The 25,966-nt window shown below is 42.3% G+C and overlaps 1 protein-coding gene across 5 annotated transcripts in view; it reads left to right on the top strand.

Moving 5' to 3' along the window:
• LOC140201721 (uncharacterized) overlaps positions 1-25,966 on the top strand; it is a 191,358-nt gene that overhangs the window by 146,166 nt on the left and 19,226 nt on the right. For all 5 annotated transcript variants that reach the window (XM_072266281.1, XM_072266283.1, XM_072266288.1 and 2 more), the window contains one exon: positions 19,750-19,845. In XM_072266281.1, coding sequence (XP_072122382.1) covers positions 19,750-19,845 — 96 coding nt within the window. The remainder of the gene's footprint in view (positions 1-19,749; positions 19,846-25,966) is intronic.

Genomic DNA, 25,966 nt, shown 5'->3' with positions numbered 1-25,966 from the left:
TGGTCAGGTGTCAGATCTCTCAGTGGCAGAGCATTTTGGAGACAGTGATCACAGTTCTATCTCCTTTACCATAGTATTGGAGAGGGATAGGAAGAGACAGGTTAGGAAAACGTTTAACTGGAGTAAGGGGAAATATGAAGCTATCAGGCAGGAACTTGAAAGCATAAATTTTGAACAGATGTTCTCAGGGAAATGTATGGCAGAATTGTGGCAAATGTTCAGAGGATATTTATGTGGTGTTCTGCATAGGTTTGTTCCAATGAGCCAGGAAAAGGATGGTAGGGTACAGGAAACATGGTGTGCAAATGCTATTGAAAATCTAGTCAAGGAGAAAAGAAAAGCTTACAAAAGGTTCAAAAAACTAGGTAATGATAGAGATCTAGAAAATTATAAGGCTAGCAGGAAGGATCTTAAATATGAAGTTAGGTGAGCCAGAAGGGGCCATAAGAAGGTACTGGCGAGCAGGATTTAGGAGAACTCCAAGGCATTCTACAAGTGTGTGAAGAGCAAGAGGATATGACGTGAGAGAATAGGACCAATCAAATGTGACTGAAGAAAAGTGTGTATGGAACGGGAGGAGATAGCGGAGGTACTTAATGAATACTTTGCTTCAGTATTCACTATGGAAAAGGACCTTGGCGATTGTAGGGATGACTCACAGAGGACTGGAAAGCTTGTGCATGTAAATATTAAGAAAGAGGATGCTCTGGAACTTTTGGAAAGCATCAAGTTAGATAAGTCACCCGGACCAGACAAGATATACCCCAGGCTACTGTAAGAGGTGAGGGAAGAGATTGCCGAGCTTCTGGCAACAATCTTTGCATCATCAATGTGGACAAGAGAGGTTCTGGAGGATTGGAGGGTTGCAGATGTTGTTCCATTATTCAAGAAAGGGAGTAGAGATAGCCCAGAAAATTATAGACCAGTGAACCTTAATTTAGTGGTTGTTAAGTTGATGGAGAAGATCCTGAGAGGCAGGATTTGTGAACATTTGAAGAGGCATAATATGCTTAGGAATAGTAAGCATGGCTTTGTCAAAGGCAGGTCGTGCTTTACGAACCTGATTGAATTTTTTGAGGATGTAAATAAACACATTGATGAAGGTAGAGTAGTAGACGTAGTGTTTATGGATTTTAGCAAGGCATTTGATAAGGTACCCCATGCAACACTTATTGAGAAAGTAAAGAGGCATTGGATCCAAATGGACCTTGCTTTGTGGATCCAGAATTGGCTTGGCCACAGAAGGCAAAAAGTGGTTGTAGACTGGTCATATTCTGCATGGAGGTTGGTGACCAGTGGTGTGCCCCAGGGATCTGTTCTGAAACCCATTTTCTTTGTGATTTTTATAAATGACCTGGATAAGCAAGTGGAGGGATGGGTTAGTAAGATTGCTGATGACACAAAAGTTGGGGGTGTTGTGGATAGTGTGGAGGGCTCTTAGAGTTACATCAGGACATCAACAGGATGCAAAACTGGGCTGAGAAGTGAGAAATGGAGTTCAAACCAGATAAGTGTGAGGTGGTTCATTTTTGTAGGTCAAATCTGATGACAAAATATAGCATTAATGGTAAGACTTTTGGCAGTGTGGAGGATCAGAGGGATCTTGGGGTCTGTGTCCATAGGGCACTCAAAGCTGCTGCACATGTTGACTGTGTGGTTAAGAAGGCATACGGTGCATTGGCCTTCATCAGCTGTGGGATTGAGTTCAAGAGTCGAGAGGTAATGTCACAGCTGTATAGGATCCTGGTCAGACCCTACCTGGAGTACTGTGCTCAGTTCTGGACACCTCACTACAGGAAGGATGTGGAAACTATAGAAAGGTTGCTGAGGAGATTTACAAGGATGTTTCCTGGATTGGGAGCAGGCCTTATGAGAATAGGTTGAGTGAACTTGGCCTTTTTTTTCCTTGGAGTGACGGAGGATGAGAGGTGACCTGATAGAGGTGTATAAAAGATGAGAGGCATTGATCGTGTGGATCGTCAGAGGCTTCTTTCCAGGGCTGAACAGGTTCACATGAGAGGACACGGTTTCAAGGTGCTTGGAAGTAGGTACAGAGAGTATGTCAAGGGTAATTTCTTTTACACAGAGAGCGCTGAGTGCGTAGAATAGGCTGCCAGCAATGGTGGTGGAGGCAGATACAATGGTGTCTTCTAAGAGTCTCCTGGATAAGTACATGGAGCTTTAAAAAATGGAGGGCTATGTGTAACCCTAGGTAATTCTTAAAATAATACATGCTTGGCACAGTGTTGTGGGCCAAAGGACCTGTATTTTGCTGTAGGCTTTCTATGTTTCTATATTAACATGGCACTGAATTATAAGCTTTTACTCAATGTACGAGACTACCTCATTTTATTATTTTAGCCAATGAAAGCTCCTCTAAATGCAATCACTCACCACACGAAATACATGCATCTGTCCATCTTGTTCCAGCTTTGTGTCTGTTTTTGACTGGTGTTTCCAGATAGCATATGTCCAGTGTTGGAAAGGTATTGAATCTGTGTCTGTGCAAGCAGAAAAGTACATGAGGGGAGATATGCTAAAGTGCTTCTTTCTCTGATTATATTGTTACTCGATCAGATCTAGTTGCTTCAATTGCATCGGTTATGAGATGAAATTTAAAATCTGACTGCGGGTAGCCATGAAGGAAACTGAGTTGAGTTAGAGGCTGTCATTTAAAATCATGGTGCCTGGAATTATCTTCTCTCAGAGGATAAAAAAATCTCTGTAATTCTCTACCTTTGAGGATGGTGGAGGTCATCTTATTGATAATTTTGAAGTTGGTCATAGATAAGTGTTTGTGTTGGTCATAGATATGTCATAGATGAAGAATGTTTGAAGCCCGCATAGATCAGTCTTCTTCACATTGAGTAGCAAGGCAGAAGTGAGTACTTGGTCATCTACTCTACCCTTACCACTCAGAGTCAGATGATGTGTACATCAAATTTAAGTCTATGTCTCCTGTTTCCTTCCCACTTTCTTCCTGAAAGGACAGGGGTTGTAAAACTGACGTATTAGGTGAATTGTAGATTGACCACAGAACAGTACAGCACAGAAAATAAAAGGCCTTCAGCCACTATCTTGGGCTAATCTAATTTAGCCAATGATAATTAATTAAACAAATCCCTTCTGTCTGCACATAAGCCCACATCCCTCCATTTTATCTGCTGCCACTTTAACATCTGACAGCTCATTCTGTGCACCCACTACTCTCTCTGTAAAATACCAGCTCCGCACATCTTCGAATTTACCTCCTTTCACCTTAAATGCGTGGTCTCGGGTATTAGATATTAGATATTAGAAGGACGGCAATTTAGACCAGAGATGAGTAGGACCTGCTTTATCCAGCAGGTGGTGAATTTGTGGAGGTCATTATCACAGACAGCTTTGGGGGCCTAGTCATCAGGTATATTTAAAGTAGAGACTGGCTGATTCTTGATTAGTAAGGGTTGAATGATAGAAGAGGCTCAGTCTAATTCTGCTCCTGTGTCTTATGAGCATTTCAATGCTGAGATAAAGATCCCAGCAATCTAATTTATCTTTGCCATTAACAATTTTATAAACTTTGATCTGGTATTTGCTCATTCAATTTTTCACAACCTCTTTTTTTAACAGCAGGTTTTCCAATCCAGGCAGCATACTGGTAAACTTCTCCTTCACCTCTCTAAAGCTTCCACATCTTTCCTATAATGCAGCGACAAGAATGGAACATAATGCTCCACACCCATCTTCCTCAGAATTTTCATATACTTGCGATATAACTTCCTCACTCTTGACCTTAATGCCTTGACTAATAATGGTAGGCATTCCATACACCACCTTTACCACACAAACTTGAACTTGGGGGCCACTTTAATGAAGCAGTGTACTTGGAAACCAAAACACTCCCACCTCCATACGTCCATGCTATTAAGGACCTTGCTGTTAGCTATGCAAGTAAATATTAATTCACATGCTCCCAATCAAAGAGAAGAAAATAATATATCAGCCAAGAGGAACATTCATTGAATATCCAGTTCCTTAGCCATAGACAGTTTTTACTGTTGGAGGAGAAGAGGGAAACTTGACCAAGTCCCACGCTCTTTAAATCAACTACTGCTGATTATCTGCAGTTGGCACCGCTGGCATATTCATAACTGATTCTTTCAACCCAATAGGAACCAGCAACCCTAGGAGAGTAAAGCAACAAAAACATGTCCCTGAATTCCGAGTCCACATTCAATGGAAATTAAATGTGACTTGCTGGTTCGCCTGCCCACCTAGTGATATATTTTACTGTGGTAAATTAAATCTTATCTCTAAATACAACTGTGAACATCAAGCAAATATGCTTTTTTGATCAACTTGTTTCAAAAATGCTTTTTTTTGTTGGATGTCTCCATACTTGTGGTCACTGAAGCAATCATGTCAGATCTGATGCATACAAAATGCTGGCGGAACTCAGGGACTGACCTGTGGAGCCCCTGCTGCATTTTGTGTGTGTTGCTCTAGATTTCCAGCAACTGCAAAAACTTTTGTTTCAAATATGATTATGTGACAGGGAAACAGACTGTGCTAGATAACATGAGGGGAAGATGTGTGCCGCACATGAGGTTGCTTAGCAAGATAAGAGTCTGTGGGCAGTATTACGGGAAAGATACTAGCATGAATAAAGCATTGGCTGATTGGCAGGAGGCAAAGTGTGGGAGTAAAAGGATCGTTGTCTGGTTGGCTGCAAGTGTCTAGTGGTGTTCCGCGGGATCGGTGTTGGGGCTGCTTCTTTTTATGCTGTATATCAATGATTTAGATGATAGAATAAATGGCTTTGTTGCCACGTTTGCAGATGATATGAAGATTGGTGGAGTGGCAGGTAGTGTTGAAGCTACAGGCAGGCTGCAGAAGGACAGACAGATTTGGAGAATGGCCAAGAAAGTGGCAAATGAAATACTGTACAACAGGAGTCCCCAACCTTTTTTGCACCGTGGACTGGGTTAATATTGACAATATTCTTGCGGACCGGCCGACCAGGGGTGGGGAGAGTGTGGGGTGGGTGTTAATCACGACCAGAATATAGGTGATAAGTCACTTATAAGTGGCTAATACACTCAATTTCATTTCTAAAGGGGTTTATCTAACAAATTTAATATTACACACAACGCGCATAGTTTCCTCACATGAATATAGTGATAAGTCAATTACAGTGGTTCCCAACCTCCGGGCCACAGACCGATACATTGCCGTGAAGAATGCAGCGGTACAGCGGTAGCCGGAACGCACCCAGCACATCTTTAAGAAAAAAGGCGAAATAAACAAGCTAATTGATTAGGTGCGGCCTGGCGAGTAAATGTCGGCCCAGATCAGAGGCAATTGCTGATTACGTCGCCTCTGGGAATGACGAAAGGTGCAGCTGACTCGTATCGTTTCTTTGCGGCCTGGTATCACATGCTTTGCGGCCTGGTGGTTGGGGACCGCTGCTGTACAATGTTGGAGAATGCATGGACACGCACTTCGGTGTTTGAAATAAACGTGTAGACTATTTTCTAAGTGGGTGGGAAAATCCACAAATCTGAAAAGTTTTTCTGATTGGGTGCTGATGACTAGTGGTGTTCCACAGGGGTCTGTGTTGGGACTGCTTCATTTTATGCTGTATGTCAATGATTTGGATAACAGAATTGTGGCCTTTGAGGCCATGTTTGAAGATGATAGGAAGGTAAGTGGAGGGGCAGATAGTGTTGAGGAAGAAGGGAGGCTGCAGCAAGACTTAGACACAGATTAGGAGAATGGAGAAAGAAGTGGTAGATGGAATGCGGTGAAGTGAAGTATATGCTCATTCACTTTGGTAGAAGGAACAAAAGCGTAGATTATTTTCTTAATGGGAAGAGAGTTCATAAATCTGAGGTGCAAAGAGACTTGAAGTCCCTAAAAGTTAACATACAGGTTGAGTAAGTGCTGAGGAAGGTAAATGTGATGTTTGCATTCATATCAAGAGGTCTAGAATTCAAATCCAAGGATGTAATGTGAAGCCTTATAAGGCACAGTGAGGCCTTACTTTTTAGATTTTTTTTTAGATTTTTAGATTATGAGGACACTGAGTCCTCGTTTATTGTCATTTAGAAATGCATGCATTAAAAATGATACAATGTTCCTCCAGAAAGATGTCACAGAAACACAGGACAAACCATGACTAAAACTGACAAAACCACATAATTATAACATATAGTTACAAAAGTGCAAAGCAGTACCGTAATTTGATAAAGAGCAGACCATGGGCATGGTAAAAAAAAGTCTCAAGTCTCAATAGCCCCATCATCTCACGCAGATGGTAGAAGGGAGAAACTCTCCCTGTCATGAACTCCAAGCATCGCAAACTTGCCGATACATTGGAAGCACCCAACCGCAGCCAACTCTGAGTCCGTTCGAAAACTTCGAGCCTCCGACCAGCCCTCCTTAGAGTATTGTGAGCAGTTTTGGGGTCCTTATTTAAAAAAAGGATGCTCTGATATTGGAGAAGGTACAAAGGAGGTTCACAAAGATGGTTCCAGGAATGAAAGAAATTTCATATGAGGAGTGTTTGATGGCTTTGGGCCTATACTAACTGGAACTTAGAACAATAAATTCAATATGAGTGTGAATAAAGAGGAAGTGAGACCAACATAGAACAGCCTTCGTCATATTGAATGACAGGGGGCTTCAGCGCAGGTAATACTATTACACCATAAGAAACAAGGGGAGATATTAATGATTTCAATAGCTACTGGTGACAGTCCTGATGATTTTTGTGAAGTGCAGGTATGATAAATAATGAAATGAATTTAAGATTAATGCAGAGAAGTTACTGAAAATAACCCAATAAAGGAGATTACCCAATACTTGGACAGCTGGGCTTTGAATATAGATGGTCGTCTAGGTGGAGGAGGGGCTTGGTCTTGACTTGTTAATTTTATTGAGTCATTTGAAATAAAAATATTTATTAATTAGGCACTGTGTTCGCTTTAGACTACCAGAGGATGGGGATTACAAATTAGAGTAGGAGATAGAAAAGGCGAGTTAAAAAGACAATGTCACGATAATCGTTGGGGATTTAAAATGAAACTGGATTGGGAAAAACCAGGTCAGTACTGAACCTCAAGAGAGAGAATTTCTAGAATGTCTAAGGGATGGCTCTTTAGAACAGCTTGTTGTTGAGCCAACTAGGGGACCAGCTATGCTGGATTGGATATTGTGCAATGATCCGGAGGTGATAAAAGAGCTTAAGGTTAAGGAACCCTTAGGAAGCCATGATCACAATATGATCGAGTTCACTTTGAAATTTGAGAAGGAGAAACTAAATTCCAATGTGTTGGTATTTCAGTGGAATAAAATAAATTACAATGGTATGAGAGGGGAACTGACCAAAGCTGGCTGGAAAGGGACACTAGCAGAAATGACAGCAGAGCAACAATGGCTGGAATTTCTGCAAAAAATGAGGGAAGTGCAAGACAAATATATTCCAAATAAGAAGAAACTTTTGAATGCAAGAAGGACAATAACATGGCTGACAAGTGAAGTCAGAGCCAAAGTACAAGCAAAAGAGAGGGCATACAAGGAAGCCAAAGCTAGTGGGAAGACAGAGGATTGGAAAGCTGTTAAAAACTTGCAGAAGGCAACTAAGAAGATCATTAGGAAGGAAGAGAAGAATTGTGAAGGAAAGCTGGTGACTAATATCAAAGAAGATACTAAAAACTCTTTTTATGTATATAAAGAATAAAAGAGAGTTGAGGGTAGATATAGGACCAATAGAAAATGACACTAGACATATTGTAATGAGAGGCGCAGAGATAGCAGAGGAGCTAAATGCATATTTTTCATCAGTCTTCACAGTGGAAAACATCTGCAGTATACCAGACATTCAAGAGTGTCAAGGAAGTGAAGTATGTGCAGTGAAAATTACGACTGAGAAGGTGCTCAGGAAGCTTAATGGTCTGAGGGTGGATAAATCTCCTGGACCTAACGGAATGCACCCTCATGTTCTGAAAGAAGTAGCTGGAGAAGTTGCGAAGGCATTAACAATGATCTTTCAAATATCAATAGATTCTGGCATTGTACCAGATGACTGGAAAATTGCAAATGTTACTCCGCTACTTAAGAAGGGTGGGAGGCAGCAGAAAGGGAACTATAGACCTGTTAGCCTGATGTCAGTGGTTGGGAAGTTGTTGGAATCGATTGTTAGGGATGAGATCACAAAGTACCTGGAGGCACATGACAAGATAGGCGAAAGCCAGAATGGTTTCCTGAAAGTAAAATCTTGCCTGACTAAACTACTGCAAATTTTTGAGGAAATTACAAGCAGGGTAGACAAAGGAGATGCAGTGGATGTGGTGTACTTGGATTTTCAGAAGGCCTTTGACAAGGTGCCAAACATGAGGCTGCTCAGCAAGAAGAGTTCATGGAATTACGGGGAAGTTACGAGCATGGGTGAAGCATTGGTTGATCGGCAGAAAACAGAATAGGAATAAAGGGATCCTATTCTGGCTGGCTACCAGTTACCAGTGGAGTTCCACAGGGGTCAGTGTTGGGACCGCTGCTTTTTATGATATATGTTAGTGAGTTGGACTATGGGATTAATGGATTTGTGGCTAAATTTGCCAATGATAAAAAGATAGGTGGAGGAGCGGATTGTGTTGAAGAAACAGAGAGCCTGTAAGGAGACTTATATAGTTTCGAGGAATGGGCAAAGAAGTCGCAAATGAAAAACAATGTTGGAAAGTGTATGGTCATGCAGTTTGATGAAGAAATAAATGGGCAGACGATTATTTAGATGGGGAGAGAATTCAAAATGCAGAGATGCAAAGGGACTTTGGGGTCCTTGTGCAGGATATCCTAAAGATTAACCTCCAGGTTGAGTTGGTGGTGAAGAAGGTAAATGCAATGTTGGCATTCATTTCTAGAGGTATAGAATATAAGAACAAGGATGTGACGTTGAGGCTCTATAAGTCACTCATGAGACCATAATTGGAGTATTGTGTGCAGTTTTAGGCTCTTTATTTTAGAAAGGATTTACTGACATTGGAGAGGGTTCAGAGAAGATTCATGAGAATGATTCCAGGAATCAAAGGGTTACCATATGAGGAACACCTGGCAGCTCTTGGGCTGTATTCCCTGGAGTTCAGGAGAATGAGGGGGGATCTCATAGAAACATTCTGAATGTTAAAAGGCCTGAATAAATTAGATATGGCAAAGTTATTTCCCATGGTAGGGGATCCTGGGACAAGAGGGCACGACTTCAGCATTGAAGGATGTCCATTTAGAACAGAGATGTGGAGAAATTACTTTTGTCAGAGGACGGTAAATCTGTGGAATTTGTTCCCATGAGCAGCTGTGGAGGTCAAGTCATTGGGTGCATTTAAGGCAGAGATCGATAGCTTCTTGATTAGCCAGGGCATCAAAGGGATATGGGGAGAAAGTAGGGGAGTGGGAATGACTAGACGAATTGGATCAGCCCATGACTGAATGGTGGAGCAGACTTGAACGGCGAATGGCGCCTATTTCTGCTCCTATATCTTATGGTCTTATGGACTTCAGTAAGGCCTTTGTAAAGATCCCTAAAGACTGATCTAAAATGTTAGGGCCAATTGTATCGAAGACAAGGTAACAAAATGGACCCAATACTGGTTTGTTAAGAGAACCTAGACATTATGTAGGAGGGTTGTTCATCCGATTGAAGTTCTGTTATGGGGATCAGCGCTAGGACCCAAATTGTTTATCATACACATTTATTATTTGGATGTGATGTAGGAGGTGTGATTAGTGGTGTTGACAGAGTCTTTTGCCCAGTGTAGAAATGTCAAGTGCTAGAGGGCATAGCTTTGAGGTGAGGGAGACAAGTTTAAAAAGAGATTTATAGGGTAAGTTTTTTTTTTGACATATAGAGGTAGGTGCCCAGAAAACAGATTGCTAGGGAAGGTGCAGGAAGGTACAACCATTTTAAAGAGCTATTTAGGCAGGTTAATGAACAGACAGGGCACAGAGAGATTTTGAGCATGTTCAAGGACATAGGATTGGTTTAATTAGGCACATGGGTCACTGCAGATGCAGTTAGATGAAGGGCTTGTTCCATGTTCTAAGTCCTGGCTCAGGGTCTCCAGGTCTAAAGAAATCAAAGCCAGCCTCTATCCACAACTGGAATGCTCTGGTATGGAGAAAATCCTGTGAAGGACATGATTGTATTGCAAACCTCTGCAAGGTCTCCAACATAAATCAGACCCTTCCCCATGTGGTGAACAGAACTGCACACAGTAGTCCATATGTTGTCAGCCAATATTTTATAAACCTGTGCCATGACCTCCATGTTTGCCCTCAATAGCTGGGCATAGAGTATACAATCATCTTAGGCCTGCTTCACACTTGTCTACCTTTAAAGATCCATTGACGAGTACACCAAGTTCCCTCTATTCCTGGACTCTCCCAAAGGTCCAAAATTCCAAAGTTTCTCCCTCATTGACCTCCTGACATGAATCACATTAAATTTATGAAAGTTTTAAGTAAATCAATTATCAAAGTACATGTATGTCACCATATACAATCCAGAGATTCATCTTCTGTGGGTATATTCAATAAATCCATAATAGAATAATAAACTTTTCTAGAATCAGTGAAAGACCACAGCAACTTGGGCATTCATCCAGTGTGCAAAAGATAACAAACAAGCTGTGCAGATAGAAAAAAAGAGAAATAATAATAAATAAATGAGCAATAGAGTATATCGAGAACATGAGATGAAGAGTCCTTGAAAGTGAGTGCATTGGTTGTGGGTACATTCCAATGAGTTGGCAAGTGAAATTGAGTGAAGTTGGTTTAAGGGCCTGATGGTTGAGTTCCCTTATCTCATCATGAAAAAGGTGGTGTGAGTCGTGAGGCTCCTGTGCCTTCTTCCTGATGGCAGCAGTGAGAAGAGAGCATGTCCTGGGGTGTGTGGGTCCCTGATGAAGAAGGCTGCTTTCCTGCAACAACATTTCATGTAGATGAGTTCAATAGTGAGGAGGCTGTAGTAGTTCCATCTGCTGTGGTGCTACCAAGCTATATTGGGTGATGGACATTGAAATCCCCTCGCACAGTATCTTTGCTTATCTCGGTAATTGTTCCAATGTTGTTCAACATGGAAGAGCAATTATTAGTTAGCTGAAGGAAGATAATGCATGAATCAGGAAGAGTTAACCCTTCTCACGTTTACCTGATACAATAGTCAATATGAAGAGCCCCTGGACTACATAATCCAATCTCTGCAGTAGATATTGCCTCTCACTTGACTGTGGCATACCAGTGAAACACGACAAATCCAGGGATTGTTAGGGAGGAGTCTGGCACTCTGTGTAACATGTGACTAATTTGATCACCAATTCCCCCGATTCGCACAAATTTGTGCAAGAGACTTTGCAAGATCAATAGGGTTGGGATTGAGTTCACGTCCAAATTCAATATCCAATGCTGGTTTGATGGAGTTTTGCATATTAAGCATATACAAAGTTAGAGTTGAACTTGTTACAATGCTCTAATGAAAAATCAATGATGATCCTGTTATATGGTAGAACATGTTCAGTGTCCAGAAGCATCAATAGATGTATGTACACAGCTTACACCCTGAGTTAATCAGTGACAACCAGGAAAGACTGGGTGACAACCGCGAAAAGAGTGGTGACGACTGGAGAGTCAGTGACAGCCCGGAGAGACGGCAACCGGGGCAGAACGGGCTGGCAACCCAATCTGCGTCCTCTGAGAGGAGGATCCCCACAAAAGCTACAAAGAATCTAAGGAAAAGGATGCCCGAGAGGGGGGGGAAGGATGAGCACCCCAGTCGGATGGACACAACGACATCAGACCCAGGCAATGAACAAACAACGATGAGGAAGCAGTGTGCATGTGGCAAAATCTGCAAGAACGATTGCGGCTTGAAGATCCACCAAGCGAGGATAAAGTGTTTGGCGGGAGCAGGAGCAGCACAACGCATAGGTGTCCAACCTGGTGAGACAAAGGAGGGGCCAGGCCCGGAGTCACCCCATAGTGCCGGAAACCTCCAAGTGCTGCAAACTAAACCCTCTAACATGAAGTCTAACAGGAGGTGGATCAAATGGCCTGCAGCTAACATGACTTCACTGTGGAAGCAGTTTGATGAAGATGTTAACCAAATTCTGGAGGTATCGGCGAAGGGAGGGGTTGATAGGAAGCTGCAAGCCATGACAACAATTATTGTCAGTATCGCAGCTGAACGGTTCGGAGAAGAGGAGAAGGAAGGCTCCAAAACATCTTACTTGAAGAACCAAAGAGCACTGAGGATCCACAGCATCAGGCAGGAGATGAAAGCGCTGAAGTCTCAATACAAGGAGGCAGGAGAAGAGGAGCGCATTGGCTTGGCCCAGCTGATGTGCATACTACGAGAGAAGATCAGGGTCCTCCACTGGGCAGAGTGGCATCGGAGGCGGCGTCGTGAAAGGGCCCGAAAATGTGCTGCCTTTATCACCAACCCCTTCAAGTTCACCAAGGAGTTGCTGGGGGAGAAGCGCAGTGAGAAACTGACCTGTTCGCAGGAAGACATAGACCAACATCTGAAGAAGATATATAATGATCCTGAAAGAGAGTAGGAGTTGGGAGAGTGCAACATCCTAATAGACCCACCTGAACCGGATGTGCAGTTTGACATGTCAGAGCTGCAGCTAAAGGAAGTCAGAGAGGTTGTCCGCAAAGCAAGGGCAAACTCGGCTCCAGGACCAAGCAACACCTCATACAAAGTGTACAAGCATTGCCCCAAACTCCTGCTGCGTCTGTGGAAGATCCTGAGAACCTTTTGGAGAAGGGGGAAAATCCCAGAACAGTGGAGAGTGACTGAAGGGGTGTGGATCCAGAAGGAGGAAACTGCCACCCGGATAGATCAGTTTCGCATCATCTCCCTGCTGTGTGTTGAGGTGAAGGTCTTCTTCAGTGCAGTTTCTAACCGGCTGTGCACCTACCAGCAAAGAACACCTATATTGATACATCAGCCCAGAAGGGTGGCATTTCAGGGATGCCGGGCTGTCTGGAGCACATCGGTGTGGTGACACAGTTCATCAGGGAGGCCAGAGAGAACAAGGGCAGTCTGTCAGTGTTGTGGCTCAACCTGGCAAATGCATATGGCTCCATTCCGCACAAGCTGGTGCAGCTCACACTGACCAAATATCACATCCCCAGCAGAATCAGAGACCTTATCGCTGATTATTACAGCAACTTCAGGATGAGGGTCTCTTCAGGAGCAATTACAACAACCTGGCACGAGGTGGAGATCGGCATCAGCACAGGGTGCACTATCTCAGTGACACTGTTCTCCCTAGCCATGAACATGCTCACTAAGTCTGCTGAATCAGAGTGCAGAGGGCCCAGAATGAATTCCGCTCAACGGCAACCACCTATCAGGGCATTCATGGATGACCTCACAGTCACCATAGAATCAGTCCCAGGCTGCTGGAGGATTCTGCAAGGGCTCGAAAAGCTGGTGGAGTGGGCCCAGATGCGTTTCAAACCTGCCAAATCAAGATCAATGGTGCTGAGGAAAGGGAAGGTGGAGAACAAGTTCTGGTTCAGCATCGCAGGCACAGCCATCCCAACCATCACAGAAAAGCCAGTCAAGAGCTTAGGCAAAGTTTTTGACAGCTCTTTAAGGCACACAACATCCATTCAGGCAACCTGCACCAAGTTGAAGGGATGGCTGAAACCTGTGGGTAAGTCTGGCCTACCTGGGAAGTTTAAAGCCTGGGTGTATCAGCATGACATTCTTCCCAGAATCCTGTGGCCCCTCCTCATCTATGCAATTCCAATCTCGACAGTTGAAACCTTAGAGAGGAGGGTTAGCAACCACCTCAGGAGATGGCTGGGGCTGCCAAAGAGCCTGAGCAGCATCGCACTTTATGGACACCACAACAAACTGCAACCGTTCAAATCCTTGGAGGAAGAATTCCAGGTAACAAGAGCCAGAGAAGTGCTACAGTATAGGGACTCAAGTGACCCGAAGGTGGCTAGAGCAGGGATCCAACTAAGTACTGGCAGGAAGTGGAGGGCAGAGGAAGCTGTTCAGGAGGCAGAGGCGAGGCTGCATCACACGAGGCTGGTGGGAGTGGTCACACAAGGCCGAGCTGGGCTAGGATCCTTTCCAACTCCCCAAATGGACACCAGAGGGAAGGAAAGGCGTCATCTAGTTCAGGAGGCGGTGAGAGCAGTAGTGGAGGAGACGAGAGCCTGCAAGGCGGTGGGAATGAAGCAACAGGAAGCTTGGACAAGACAGGAGAATGCGGTTGAGAGGAAAGTGACCTCGGCTGATCTTTGGAAAGCCGAACCACACCATATCCGATTCCTCATCCAGGCAGTGTACGATGTGCTTCCAAGCCCATCAAACCTGCACACATGGGGCAAGGCAGAGTCATCTGCATGCCCACTGTGCTCCAAGTGAGGAACCCTGGAGCACATCCTCAGCGGCTGTGCAAGGGCACTTGGTAAGGGACAGTACAGGTGGAGGCATGATCAGGTCCTGAAAACCATCGCTGAAGCCGTCAGCGCAGGAGTTGAGTGGGCGAAGCAGTCCCAACCCTCCAAGCAGATCATTGCCTTTGTCAGAGCTGGGGAGCAGCCAATACCTGCCAAAAGAACATCTGCAGGCATTCTGACCTCCGCAAGGGACTGGCAGCTGTTGGTGGACCTTGAAGGGCAGCTGAAGTTCCCCAACCATATCGCAGCCACCACCCTGCGACCAGACATTGTCCTAGTGTCTGAGTCGACTAAACAAGTGGTGCTGCTGGAGCTGACAGTCCCATGGGAAGATAGCTTGGAAGAGGCCTTTGAAAGGAAGCTCTCCAAGTACGCAGAACTGGTCAGCAACTGTCAGCAGGCTGGATGGAGAGCAAGGTGTCTCCTAATGGAGGTTGGTTGTAGGGGATTCGTAGCCCATTCTTTAGTTAGAGTCTTCAGCATTTTGGACATCGAGGGAGAGAGGAAGAGGAGAGCCATCCACAGTACCACTGATGCGGCAGAGAGGGCCTCAAGATGGCTGTGGCTCAAAAGAGGGGAGCCATGGAGTCATAAGTAGCTAGCCATCTGGACACAAGCTGGGGTCTGATCAGCCCCAGCTGGGTCACCTGGAGGAGGTTGTATGATGTTGAAAGACCCGAAACATCCGATGATTCCGGGAACATTGCTAAAGATGTGTCCAGAAGCATCAATAGATGTATGTACACAGAGGCCGGGGGTAGGGGGGATGAATAGCCAACCTCTACTTCAAATTACTATGTTTCTACATTCTTATACTACTTTGTACACACTAGATACACAAAGAGCTCAACTTAAGGCTGAAGTAAAATGGAGCTAAATGTGCTGAATGTCTTAAGGTGCATAAAAAGAGATCGATCTATCTACAAGATAGCTAAATACCCACATTCTGGTCATGTATACCAGGACAATGGGGGCAAACAAGAAAAAAATTGAGATTTTATTTCATTACGGGTCACGGTTGAGGTACCTGAAGACTGGAAGGTGGCTGAATTTGTACTAGAAGGGTTTCAAGAACAAGCTAGAGAACTGCAGGCGAATGAGTCTAAGATCAGAGGTGGGAAAATTACTGGAGAGAAATCATGTCTGCCAAATTTGATTGTTTTTTGAAGAGGTTATTAAGAAGATTGGCAAGGGCAGAATGTGAGACATTGTCTGCATGTACTTCAGGAAGGCCTTGTATGCAAGGCTCGGGCAGGTGAAGTAACACGGTATACACGATGAGCTGGCCAAATGGGCAGAAAATTGTCTTGTTGGTGGGAAGGAGGGGATGGTAGCAGAGAACTGTTCTTTATTGGAGAGCTGTAACCAGTGCCAAATTGGTATTGGTTCTGCATCCCCTGTTACTTGTCACTTACTGTGCCAAATACATTCTCATCCAACACAGCAGTGAAACCCTACAGCATGTTACAGTAACAGACACTAGGAGACAGGATAATGAGGATGGAATTTGGCACTCTTACCCTTATCGGTCAGGGTCCTGACTACAGGAGTAGGGGCATCGTGGACATTGGACTTCTTCAGTCATCACTCACTGTAAAAGTTCATTGCCTCTGGGAAAACTATGTTTTGAGCTGAGTTAAGATCCCTCACTTGGTACGTGACTCTAAAAGGAATACACAGCCTGCAAATGCAGTCAGCTGGTATAGATAGTTTGGATGAATATGTAGATAGGCTACACAGTAAGTTTACAGTCCACATGAAAATTGGTGAAGTTGTGGATAGTGTGTAATGTTGTCAAAGGATTATGCAAGATGTGGATCACTTTGAAATATGAGCAGCGTAATGGCAGATGGATTTTAATCCTAATGAGTGGGATGCATTGCACTTTGGGAGGTCAAATATAATAGCAGGAGCCAAGGAGCATTGAAGCACAAAGGGATCTTGGGATAAAAGTTATTAGTTTCTTGAAAGTGACAACATAGTGGACAGGGAGGTAAAGAAAGCTTATGGCACACTTGCTTTAATAGGTCGGCATGTTGAGTATAAAATTCAGGAAGTCATATTTGTTGTGTATTTAATACTTCAGTAATATTGTCAATATTTTTATGAATTTTCTTGTTTTGGAGTTATAAAACGCCACAGCGGAGATTAAGTATTTTTAAAATGGGCCCGAGACAACTACCGACCTGCTGAAATGCAACAAGAAGTTAAAGATTTTTTTAAAAAAGTGCAGCAGGGAGCAGTTGAGTAAAAAGAAACACAGCCCAGCACATGCAGAGTCAGCTGAGTTATAAAAAAAAGGCAGACAATGAATGAATTTAGGGGTTCATAAGTAGTGAGTACAGGGTGATAATAACCAGGGGGGAAAGAGCAGAAATGGCTGGTGGCTGCATCAGAACTATTGACGCGTTCAGTTGCTGAGTGGGTAACAGGTTCAGGTAAACTGAACTAATTAAACAGTATTTTGAAGCAAATGAAATATCCATTGAGAAGCGAGTACCAATTTTGCTGAGTGCATTATATTTAAAGATACAGTTTGTTTCGAAGTTAAGCTGCTCTTAACAAACCAGCTGAAATGAGCTTTGCTGATGTTGTGAAAGTAATGCAGGAACATATAGAACTGAAATCATTATTCATTGCAGAAAATGCTTTGGGTTTCATAAGTAGAGTCAAAAGGAAGGGGAGTCTATTTCAGTTTATGTGGCTGAATTGAATTGATTGAGCATTCTCAACTCAGTAATGGGCTTAATGATGCATTGAAAGATCAGTTAGCTTGTGGAATCATACAAGAAAGTATTCAAAACCTTCTCCTAACTGAAACACAACTTATATTTAAAAGATCAATTGAGATTGTTGCATCAATGGAAACAGCAGACAGGCACAACTGAGTTGCACTCAGAAATAAAGTGAGCATGAACAAAGTTGCAATGTTTAAACAGAAACTGGCTTGACCGAACAAATTGTGCTACCATTGTGGCAGGGGCAAATGCAGGCAAGTTCAGGTTTAAAGGCGAAGCTTATAGAAAATGCGACAAAATAGGACATATACAAAGAGTATGTCAAGCAGATAAAAATAAATGGACTTTACAGAGAGGAGAAAAAGGTTAAATGTCAAGCTGCAGTTTCAAAAGAGCACTAGTCTGCATGCTGTCATGAAGAAATATCTGATAATAATGAGAATGACACAGGACTGGCTAGCCTTTAGCTTTACAACATGAAAACTGCCAAGGGAAAAGCAATATGGCTTACACCAAATGAATTAAAATGGATTTGTACTCTGGCTCAGCTGTTTTAGTCATTCCACAATATGATTCTGAATGGCATTTCAAAGATACTGAACTGAAGACTATAGATATCCAACTAAGAACTTATACTAGAGAAAAGATAACTCCTGTGGGAATGATTTTCATGACAGTAAAATCCAATAAACAACAAGCCACACACTGGTGACATGATTGGCTGAGACAACTATAACTTGATTCGAGATCCATCTACTCTTAGTATGCCACATCCACTGCCATAAAGCCAACTGAAAGTGAATTAAGAAAGGTACTGGATGATGCCTCAACTGTCTCCATGCTGTATACCATGAACTGTTGCCCTATAGAAGTGTTGGTGCTAACCTCTGTGCCTCTGGTTGGAAAGCATAGTAGACTAATGAAGGACCATGCTGCTCAGAAGAATCGGGAAAGTGACAAAAGCAGGTCTCCGACTACAATAGTTATAGGAAAAATATGGTGGCTTTGGAAAAGGTGCAGAAGAGGTTGACCAGAATTCTGCCTGAATTGAAGAATACTTAGCTATAATGAGGGAGGAAAACACTTAGATTGTTTTCTCTGGAGAGTCATAGTCTGAGAGGGTATCTGATAGAAAGTCATAGATAAGCCTCCAAGATGACTTGTCATAGGGTATGAAGGCTTATGTGCCTCAATGACCCACTCAGAGCTAGGTTGGCTGGAGTCAAGGCTCTGTGCTTTGGCTCTTGGTAGGGCCAACCATGCCAAACAGGTCAAAGGTTAGAAGTCAGACTTCAGTGGTTCACTGATCATACAGATTTGGGGGTTCTGCTCAGGATTAACAACCCAGACTGGTAAAACAAAGCTGTTCTGGAAACAACAATGAGGAATCCTTCATCTCTGTGTGCTGGTATTCTGGAGTCTCCCACCTGAGACCTGCATGACTGACAGTAGTGAAAACCGAGCAACAAACATGATGAGAAAAGCCCTGAATACTACCAGAGATGATCGTTGCCCTTAATTGTTGCCCTAAATGCCAACGGTGAAATAGGAAGTAGGTCATAGACAGGGTGGAGAGTCAGAGCCTTTTTTTACAAGGTGGAAATGTCAAATACTAACTTTAAGGCAAGTGAAGGGGAGCTTAAAAGATTTACAAGGCAAGTTTTTATTTTAAAAGGGAGAGGTAGATACTAGAAAGTTCTACCGAGGAGGTTCTTGAAGCAGATGTGATAATAACGTTTACAAGGAAATTAAACGGGCACATGGACAAGGAGAGATAGTGCCCATGCACAGAAAGTTGACGTCAGTTTGGTTTGACATCATGGTCACCACAGACAGTATATGCCATGAAGCCTACTCCGGTGCCATGTCCCATGTTTTACAAATGCTTTATATTTAGAGAGTCTGTGTAAAACACGGTCATTGTTTATGATGGAATTCCTAAAATAAGGCAATATGAGGTAGTAATGGTGAACAACACCCACTATTCAAATTAAGACTGCAGGTTGCAACGTCATGAAACATTGGGTATGTCACAGCAGGAAAACTGTGTCCTTCACCAGGATGCTTACCTGTATTGCACTATTTTAGTATTTGGGAAAAAAATGGGATGAACTAGGTTTAAATTGGCTGAAGTTGGGGGTCATTAAGGAGTAACCTAACAAGAGGAATATTAAAATGATGAAGGGGATGGATAGGATCAAGAATAAGAAGTGTTTCTTTTTCCTTTTGGAGTGGGGATTGTAAAGTAACTGAAGAGATAAGAGGCTTTGAGATCATTTGATGGGAGAACATTTTTACAAGGAGAATGACTGGAATATAGACGCACTATGTGAGGAGATGATGGAGGCAGATATTCCCACAAACTTTAAAAGGCACTTGGACAGGCACTTAAGTGGCCAGGACAGTGAAGGTGACAGATCTAATGCAGACCAATCAGAGGCACCCAGCTATAGTAATTGGTTGGTGTGGATATGGCAGGTTAAATAATTGTCTGTGTCTGTATGACTCTGGGACATGGGGGATCATTTGTAATTTGTGATTATCCTTTTAGGAACCTGGATCGCCACCTTCCTCTTTGGAACGCTGGGGATTATGATCATCATCATTCTTCTCTGTATCATCATCAAAAAGAAATGCACATCACCAGGTATGCGTTCAAAAACCAGGATATGACTGTCATAGATGTTTTTAATCTATTGAAGTTAGTTAATCTGGACTTGTTCATTGAGAGCTTACCTCTTAATAGTAAATAGGAAGCAAGTTTAAGAATGCAATACTAATTGCACAACCTCCACAACAGCTCCCAGTTGATAGCTTGATATATCCAGGATAACATGGGAAGTTGTACTCATTGCCTTGTCCAAGTCAACTCCATTATTTAAAAGACAGTAGGCAGGTATACAGAAGGCAATCAGCAAATATTGGATATCTTCAGAAACACACAAAAATGCTGGAGCAACTCAACCAGTCAGGCAGCGTCTATAGTTGGAAATTAAAAATCGACATTTCAAGCCAAGATCCTTCATCAGGAAGGATGGGGACACAGATAGAAAAGGGATTCCAAACCTTTTTATGCCAAGGACCCTAGATTGGGAACCCCTGGTTTAAAGGATCAAGGCTAAATGAAGACAAATGTAACCTGCATTAGATGAGCATCTTAGTCAGGATGCTAAGATCTGACTATGGCTTCATGGCTGAAGCAAGTGTCCCACAATGGTCTCTGAAATTTCTTTCCTAGTTTCCCACATGAGGCAAGGGTCCATATGGTCATGCCCAAGAGATTTATCCACCTTAACATGCTTTAGGTTCAACAATATATCCTCCCTCAAATGTAGTTCAAGACAGCATCATTCATTTCTTTAGTATCCATCAATGGCTCCACAGTAAAATCGGTCATTAAATATTTCATTTACCTCTCGTTGATTCACACATCAATAACCATGCTGATCATTAGGTAACTTGGTCTGTCCCTAGCCACCCTTTTATTCTTAATATGGTGACAGATTCTCTTGGTATTTTCTTTCATTCTGCCTGCCAGATTTATCTTTGAAGGTTTGGCAGGTGAATGTGTGGCTGAGGAACCATTACAAGGGTCAGGGATTCAGGTTTATAGATCATTGGGATCTCTTCTGGGGAAGGCATGACACATACAAAAGGGATGGATTACATCTGAACCAAAGGGTATCCAATATCCTTGCGGCTATGTTAGCTAGACTTGTTCGGGGGGGTTTAAGTTAATTTAGCAGGGTGATGGGAACCCAAGTGACAGTGCTGAAGATAGATAGATAGAAATTTTATTGATACCAAAGGAAATTACAGTGTCACAGTAGCATTACAAGTGCACAAAAGAGAAGTAAGAAAGAATAAAAAATATGTTGCCTTAAAAATAAAAGAGCTTAATGGCTGAGGGTAAGAATGAACTCATATAGCGCTCTTTGGAGTAGCGCAGTTGTCCTAGTCTATTACTGAAACTGCTCCTTTGTTCAGCCAAGGTGACATGCAGAGAGTGAGAAACATTGTCCAGAATTGCCAGAGTTTCCTGGAGGGTCCTTTGTTCTACGACAACCTCTACCATGTCCAGTACGACTCCTATAGCAGGGCCAGCTTTCAAATCTGTTGGTTTACAAACAGAAGCAATGTATAGAGAGGCTGTTGACATGGCACAATTGCAATCACAGGATTAGTTGCAATGTAAAAGTGGACAAAATCGAAAAGGGTGAATTAAGGACTGGAGGTGTTATATTTGAATGTGCGCAGTATAAGAAATAAGGTAGATTAATTTGTAGCACATTTATAGATTGGCATGTCTGATGTTGTAGGCATCGCTGAATCATGGCTGAAATAAGATTTTAGCTGGGAGCATAATGTCCAAGAATACACATTGTATCAAAAGGACAGGGCAGGAAGGCAAAGAGGGCAACATTGCTCTCTTGGTAAAACATTAAATCAAATCATTATAAAGAGGTGACATAGGCTGAGAAGGTGTTGAATCATTATGGATGGAGCTAAGGAACTGCAAAGGTCAAGTTACCCTGATAGGAGCTGTTTACAGATCCCCAAACAGTAATAAGATTGTGATGTACAAAATATTGGGAGATAGAAAATGCATACCAAAAAGGCAATGTGACAATAGTCATGGGGTATTTCAATATGCAGGTACACTGGGAAAGTTAGGTTGGTGCTGGAACCCAAGAACAGGAATTTCTAGAATCCTATGAGATGGTTTTTTAGAGCAGCTGGTGTATGAGCTATTCTGGATTAAATGTTGTGCAGTGAACTGGAATTGATTAGACGAAACAAGTAAATGAACTCTTTGAGGCAAGTGGTCATAATATGATCGAATTCACCTTGAAATTTGAGGAGGAGAAGCTAAAGTCATATGTATCAGTATTGCAGTGGATTAAAGGGAGTTACAGAGGCATGAGAGAGGAGTTGGCCTGAATTGATTGGAAGAGAACACTGACATGGATGACGGCAAAACAGCAATGGCTGGAATTTCTGGAAGCAATTCGGAAGGCACAGGATATATACATCCCAAAGAGGAATAAGTATTCTAAAGGCAAGTTGACACAACTGTAGCTAACAAGAGAAGTCAAAGCCAAGATAAAAACAAAAGAGAGGATGTACAATAAAGCAAAAGTTAGTGGGAAGTTAGAGGATTGCAAAGCTTTTAAAAACCAACAGAAGATAACTAAAAAAGTCGTGCAGAAGGTAACGATCGAACATGAAAGTAAGTCAGCCAATAATATTACAGAGGATACCAAAAGTTTCTTCTGATAAAAGAAGAGTAAAAGAGAGGTGAGACTGGATATTGGACCATTGGAAAACAATGCTGGAGAAGTAATAATGGGGGACAATGAAATGAACTGTGGAAGACACTAGCATTATGGTGGAAGTTCCAGGTGTCAGGGGTCATGAAGTGTGTGAAATTACCATTACTAGAGATAAGGTTCTAGGGAAATTGAAAGGTCTGAAGGTAGATAGGTCACCAGGACCATATGGAGTACACCCAAGGGTTCTAAAAGAGGTGTCTGAAGAGATTATAGAGACATTGGTAATGGTCTTTCAAGAAACACTTGATTTTGGAATCGTTCTGGAAGACTGGAAAATTGAAAGTGTCACACAACTCTTCAAGAAGGGAGAGAGGCAGAAGAAAGGAAATTATAGGCCAGTTTGTCTGACAACAGTGGTTGAGAAGATGTTGGAGTTGATTACTAGGATGAGGTCTCAAGGTATTAGGAGGCACATGATAAAATGTGTACTTGGAGGCCATAGTCAGCATGGTTTCCTCGTGAAAATCCTGCCTGACAAATCTGTTTGAATTCTTTGAAGAAATAACAAGCAGGATAGAGAAACAAGAATCAGTTGAGGTTGTGTACTTGGATTTTCAGAAGACCTTTGACAAGGTGCCACACATGAGGGTGCTTAACAAGCTACGATCCTATGGCATTACAGGAAAGATTTGAGCACGTATGAAGTAATTACTGATTGACAAGTGGCAAAAAGTCAGAATAAAGGGAGCCTTTTCTGGTTGGCTTCCAGTGACTAGTCATTTTCCATAGGTGTCTGTGCTGGGACCAATTCTTTTTATGTTATATGTAAATGCATTGAACGATGGAACTGAAGGCTTTGTTGCAAAGTTTGCAGGTGATACGAAAATAGGTGGAGGGGCAGGTCATTTTGAGAAAGTAGAGAGGTTACAGAAGGACTAAAACAAATTAACAGAATGGGTAAAGAGGTAGCAGATAGAATTCAGTATTGGGAAGTGTATGGTCATGCACTTTAGTAAACTAAATGGAAAGAATGACTATTGTCTAAATGGAGAGAAAATGAAAAAAAGAACTGAGGTGCAAAGGGACTTGGGAGTCCTTGTGCAGAATTCCTTAAAGGTTAACTTGCAGGTTGAGTCTGTGGTGAGGAAAGTAAATGTGATGTTAGCGTTAATTTCAAATGAACTGGAATATAAACACAAGGATGTAATGTTGACACTTTATAAAGCACTGGGAAGACCTCACTTGGTGTATTATGATCAGTTTTGGCCCCTTATCTTAGAAATAATGTGCTGAAACTGTAGAGAGTTCAAAGGAGGTTCATAATTGAATGGTTTGTCATTTGAAGAGTGTCTGATGGCTCAGGGCCTGTATTCACTAGAATTCAGAAGAATGAGCAGTGAGGAATTGAAACTAATCAAATTGCCAAGGCCTTGATTGAGTGGATGTGGAGAAGATGTTTCCTATAGTGAGAAAGTCTAAGACCAGAGGACACAGCCTCAGAATAGAGGACCTCATTTTAGAACAGAGATAAAGAAGAATTTCTTTAGCCAGAGAGTGGTGAATCTGTGGAATTCTTTGCCACAGGCAGCTGTGGAGGCCAAGTATTTATGTATATTTAAGGCACAGGTTGATGGATTCTTGATTGGTCAGGGCATGAAGAAATACAGGGGGAAGGCAGGAGATTGGAGCTGAGGTAAATTGGATCAGCTACGATGAAACGGTGGAGCAGACTCGATGGGCCAGATGGCCTATTTCTGCTGCTATATCTTATGGTCTTATTTTATACCCTCCTTATACCTTCGTGATTTTCCTCTTAAGTTTATTCTTACAGTCATCGATAATTTCCAATTGCCTGAACCCAATTTAGGTCTTCATATCCATACAAGAGCTTTAATATCGCTCTTCAACCAGGGTTCTATAAACTTGCCAGCCTTGCCCTTCCTCCTAGCATGAACATGATGCCCCTGAACTCATTTAAAATTATCCCTCTTGCCAACCATCCTTTTAAGAGTGGTGTCGTGCACAAGAAGCTGCGTAATGTTTCCATAGTTAGCCCTGCCCCAGTTTAGGATCTCTCCTCTCTTTCTCCATAAATGTGTTACAAATAATATAGATATTAGTTACTAACTGAATGACACTTCAGTCATTTGCCCTGCCTTGCTCCCTAATGAAGTCCAGTATTCCTCCCTCTCTATTAGGATCCTCTAAATATTAATTGAGGAAACTTTCTTGGACATATTTAACAAATTCCACCCCATCAAAGCCCTTTACTTGATGGGTGGTCTAGTTAATATAAGAGAAGTTAAAATCTCCCACTATTACTACTCTATTATTCTTCCAACATTCTCAGTCTCTGTATGTATCTGATCTTCTAATTCCTGCTGACTATTGGAGGGCCTATAATACAGTCTCATTAAAGTGACCACCCACAGCAATTATATCAATGCTCACCATATGACGTCATTAGGAATATCCTCTCCAACAGTGTGGATATTCCTTCATTTCAAAGGCGACTCTCCTGCCTTTGTTACGGGTCCCTCCTGCGATATTAAGTTATCATTCCTCATTTTCTAGGTTGGAGGATATGGATGGGAGAGATGCTTCCAGAAAGTGTGGACCAATTCAAAAGAAAAAGGGAGATTATAAAGCAAACTTCATCACTGACAAAACAATGGCAGTCAGAAATAAATTTCCCATGAGTTTATATACTGAGATCAAAATAACATCCGAGTAATTACTTTCTGTTTACAAGTGGTCAGGTCCCTTATTCAATTAGAATATTTCATAAGTATTGTGTTACTCACAATTCCAGAATCCATTGACTGTACATGCTGCTTAACTTTAACCCCAATTTACTCTATTTGACGTGACCAACTTTGCTAATTTACTCTATTTGACGTGACCAACATTACTAATCATTCCACACAGGGTAAGAGAGAAGTGTTTTGTTCCCATTAGACTCCCACCTTCCCTATCTCAGGCTGGTGTTGTTTTTATTCTGATGTCATCTTGCTTTTGCTTCACTTCCTCTTCTCGAGCAAGATGTGGAAACAGACAGAGGAGTAACTCATTGAACATGTTTTTCTTCCTCTGGCTACTGCAGTTTCTACTCCCACCATAATAAATAACAATTTGAACAGGTGCTGATTGCATCGGCAACTGATATTTTGTTCTGCAGAAGACCTGGATTTCAACTAGCTGAGAGATGAATATGAAGATAAATATGTATCTTCCGCAAGTGCACTGGGTAACAATCTCCTTACAGCCTTAGAGTTTGGCGCTAGGATTGTGTTTTGAGCAGGGGAACAGGAAATGATTGAAGATCGGAAAGCCTTTTGTTCCTCATTTGTGATTAAGTTACAATCGCAGTTGGTAATCAAAAACAGGAACAGATAAAGAAGAATCTGCTGTTTTAACATAATTGGTTAAATCACATTGCAATCAGAACACATAAAAAAACAATGAAGAAGTGGAGTGTTGTCACGCCGTTTTTAC

This window comes from Mobula birostris, chromosome 8 (genome assembly GCF_030028105.1).
Source record: "Mobula birostris isolate sMobBir1 chromosome 8, sMobBir1.hap1, whole genome shotgun sequence".
In the NCBI taxonomy this organism is placed as follows: domain Eukaryota; kingdom Metazoa; phylum Chordata; class Chondrichthyes; order Myliobatiformes; family Myliobatidae; genus Mobula; species Mobula birostris.
This window is presented reverse-complemented; position numbering and strand designations above follow the sequence as displayed.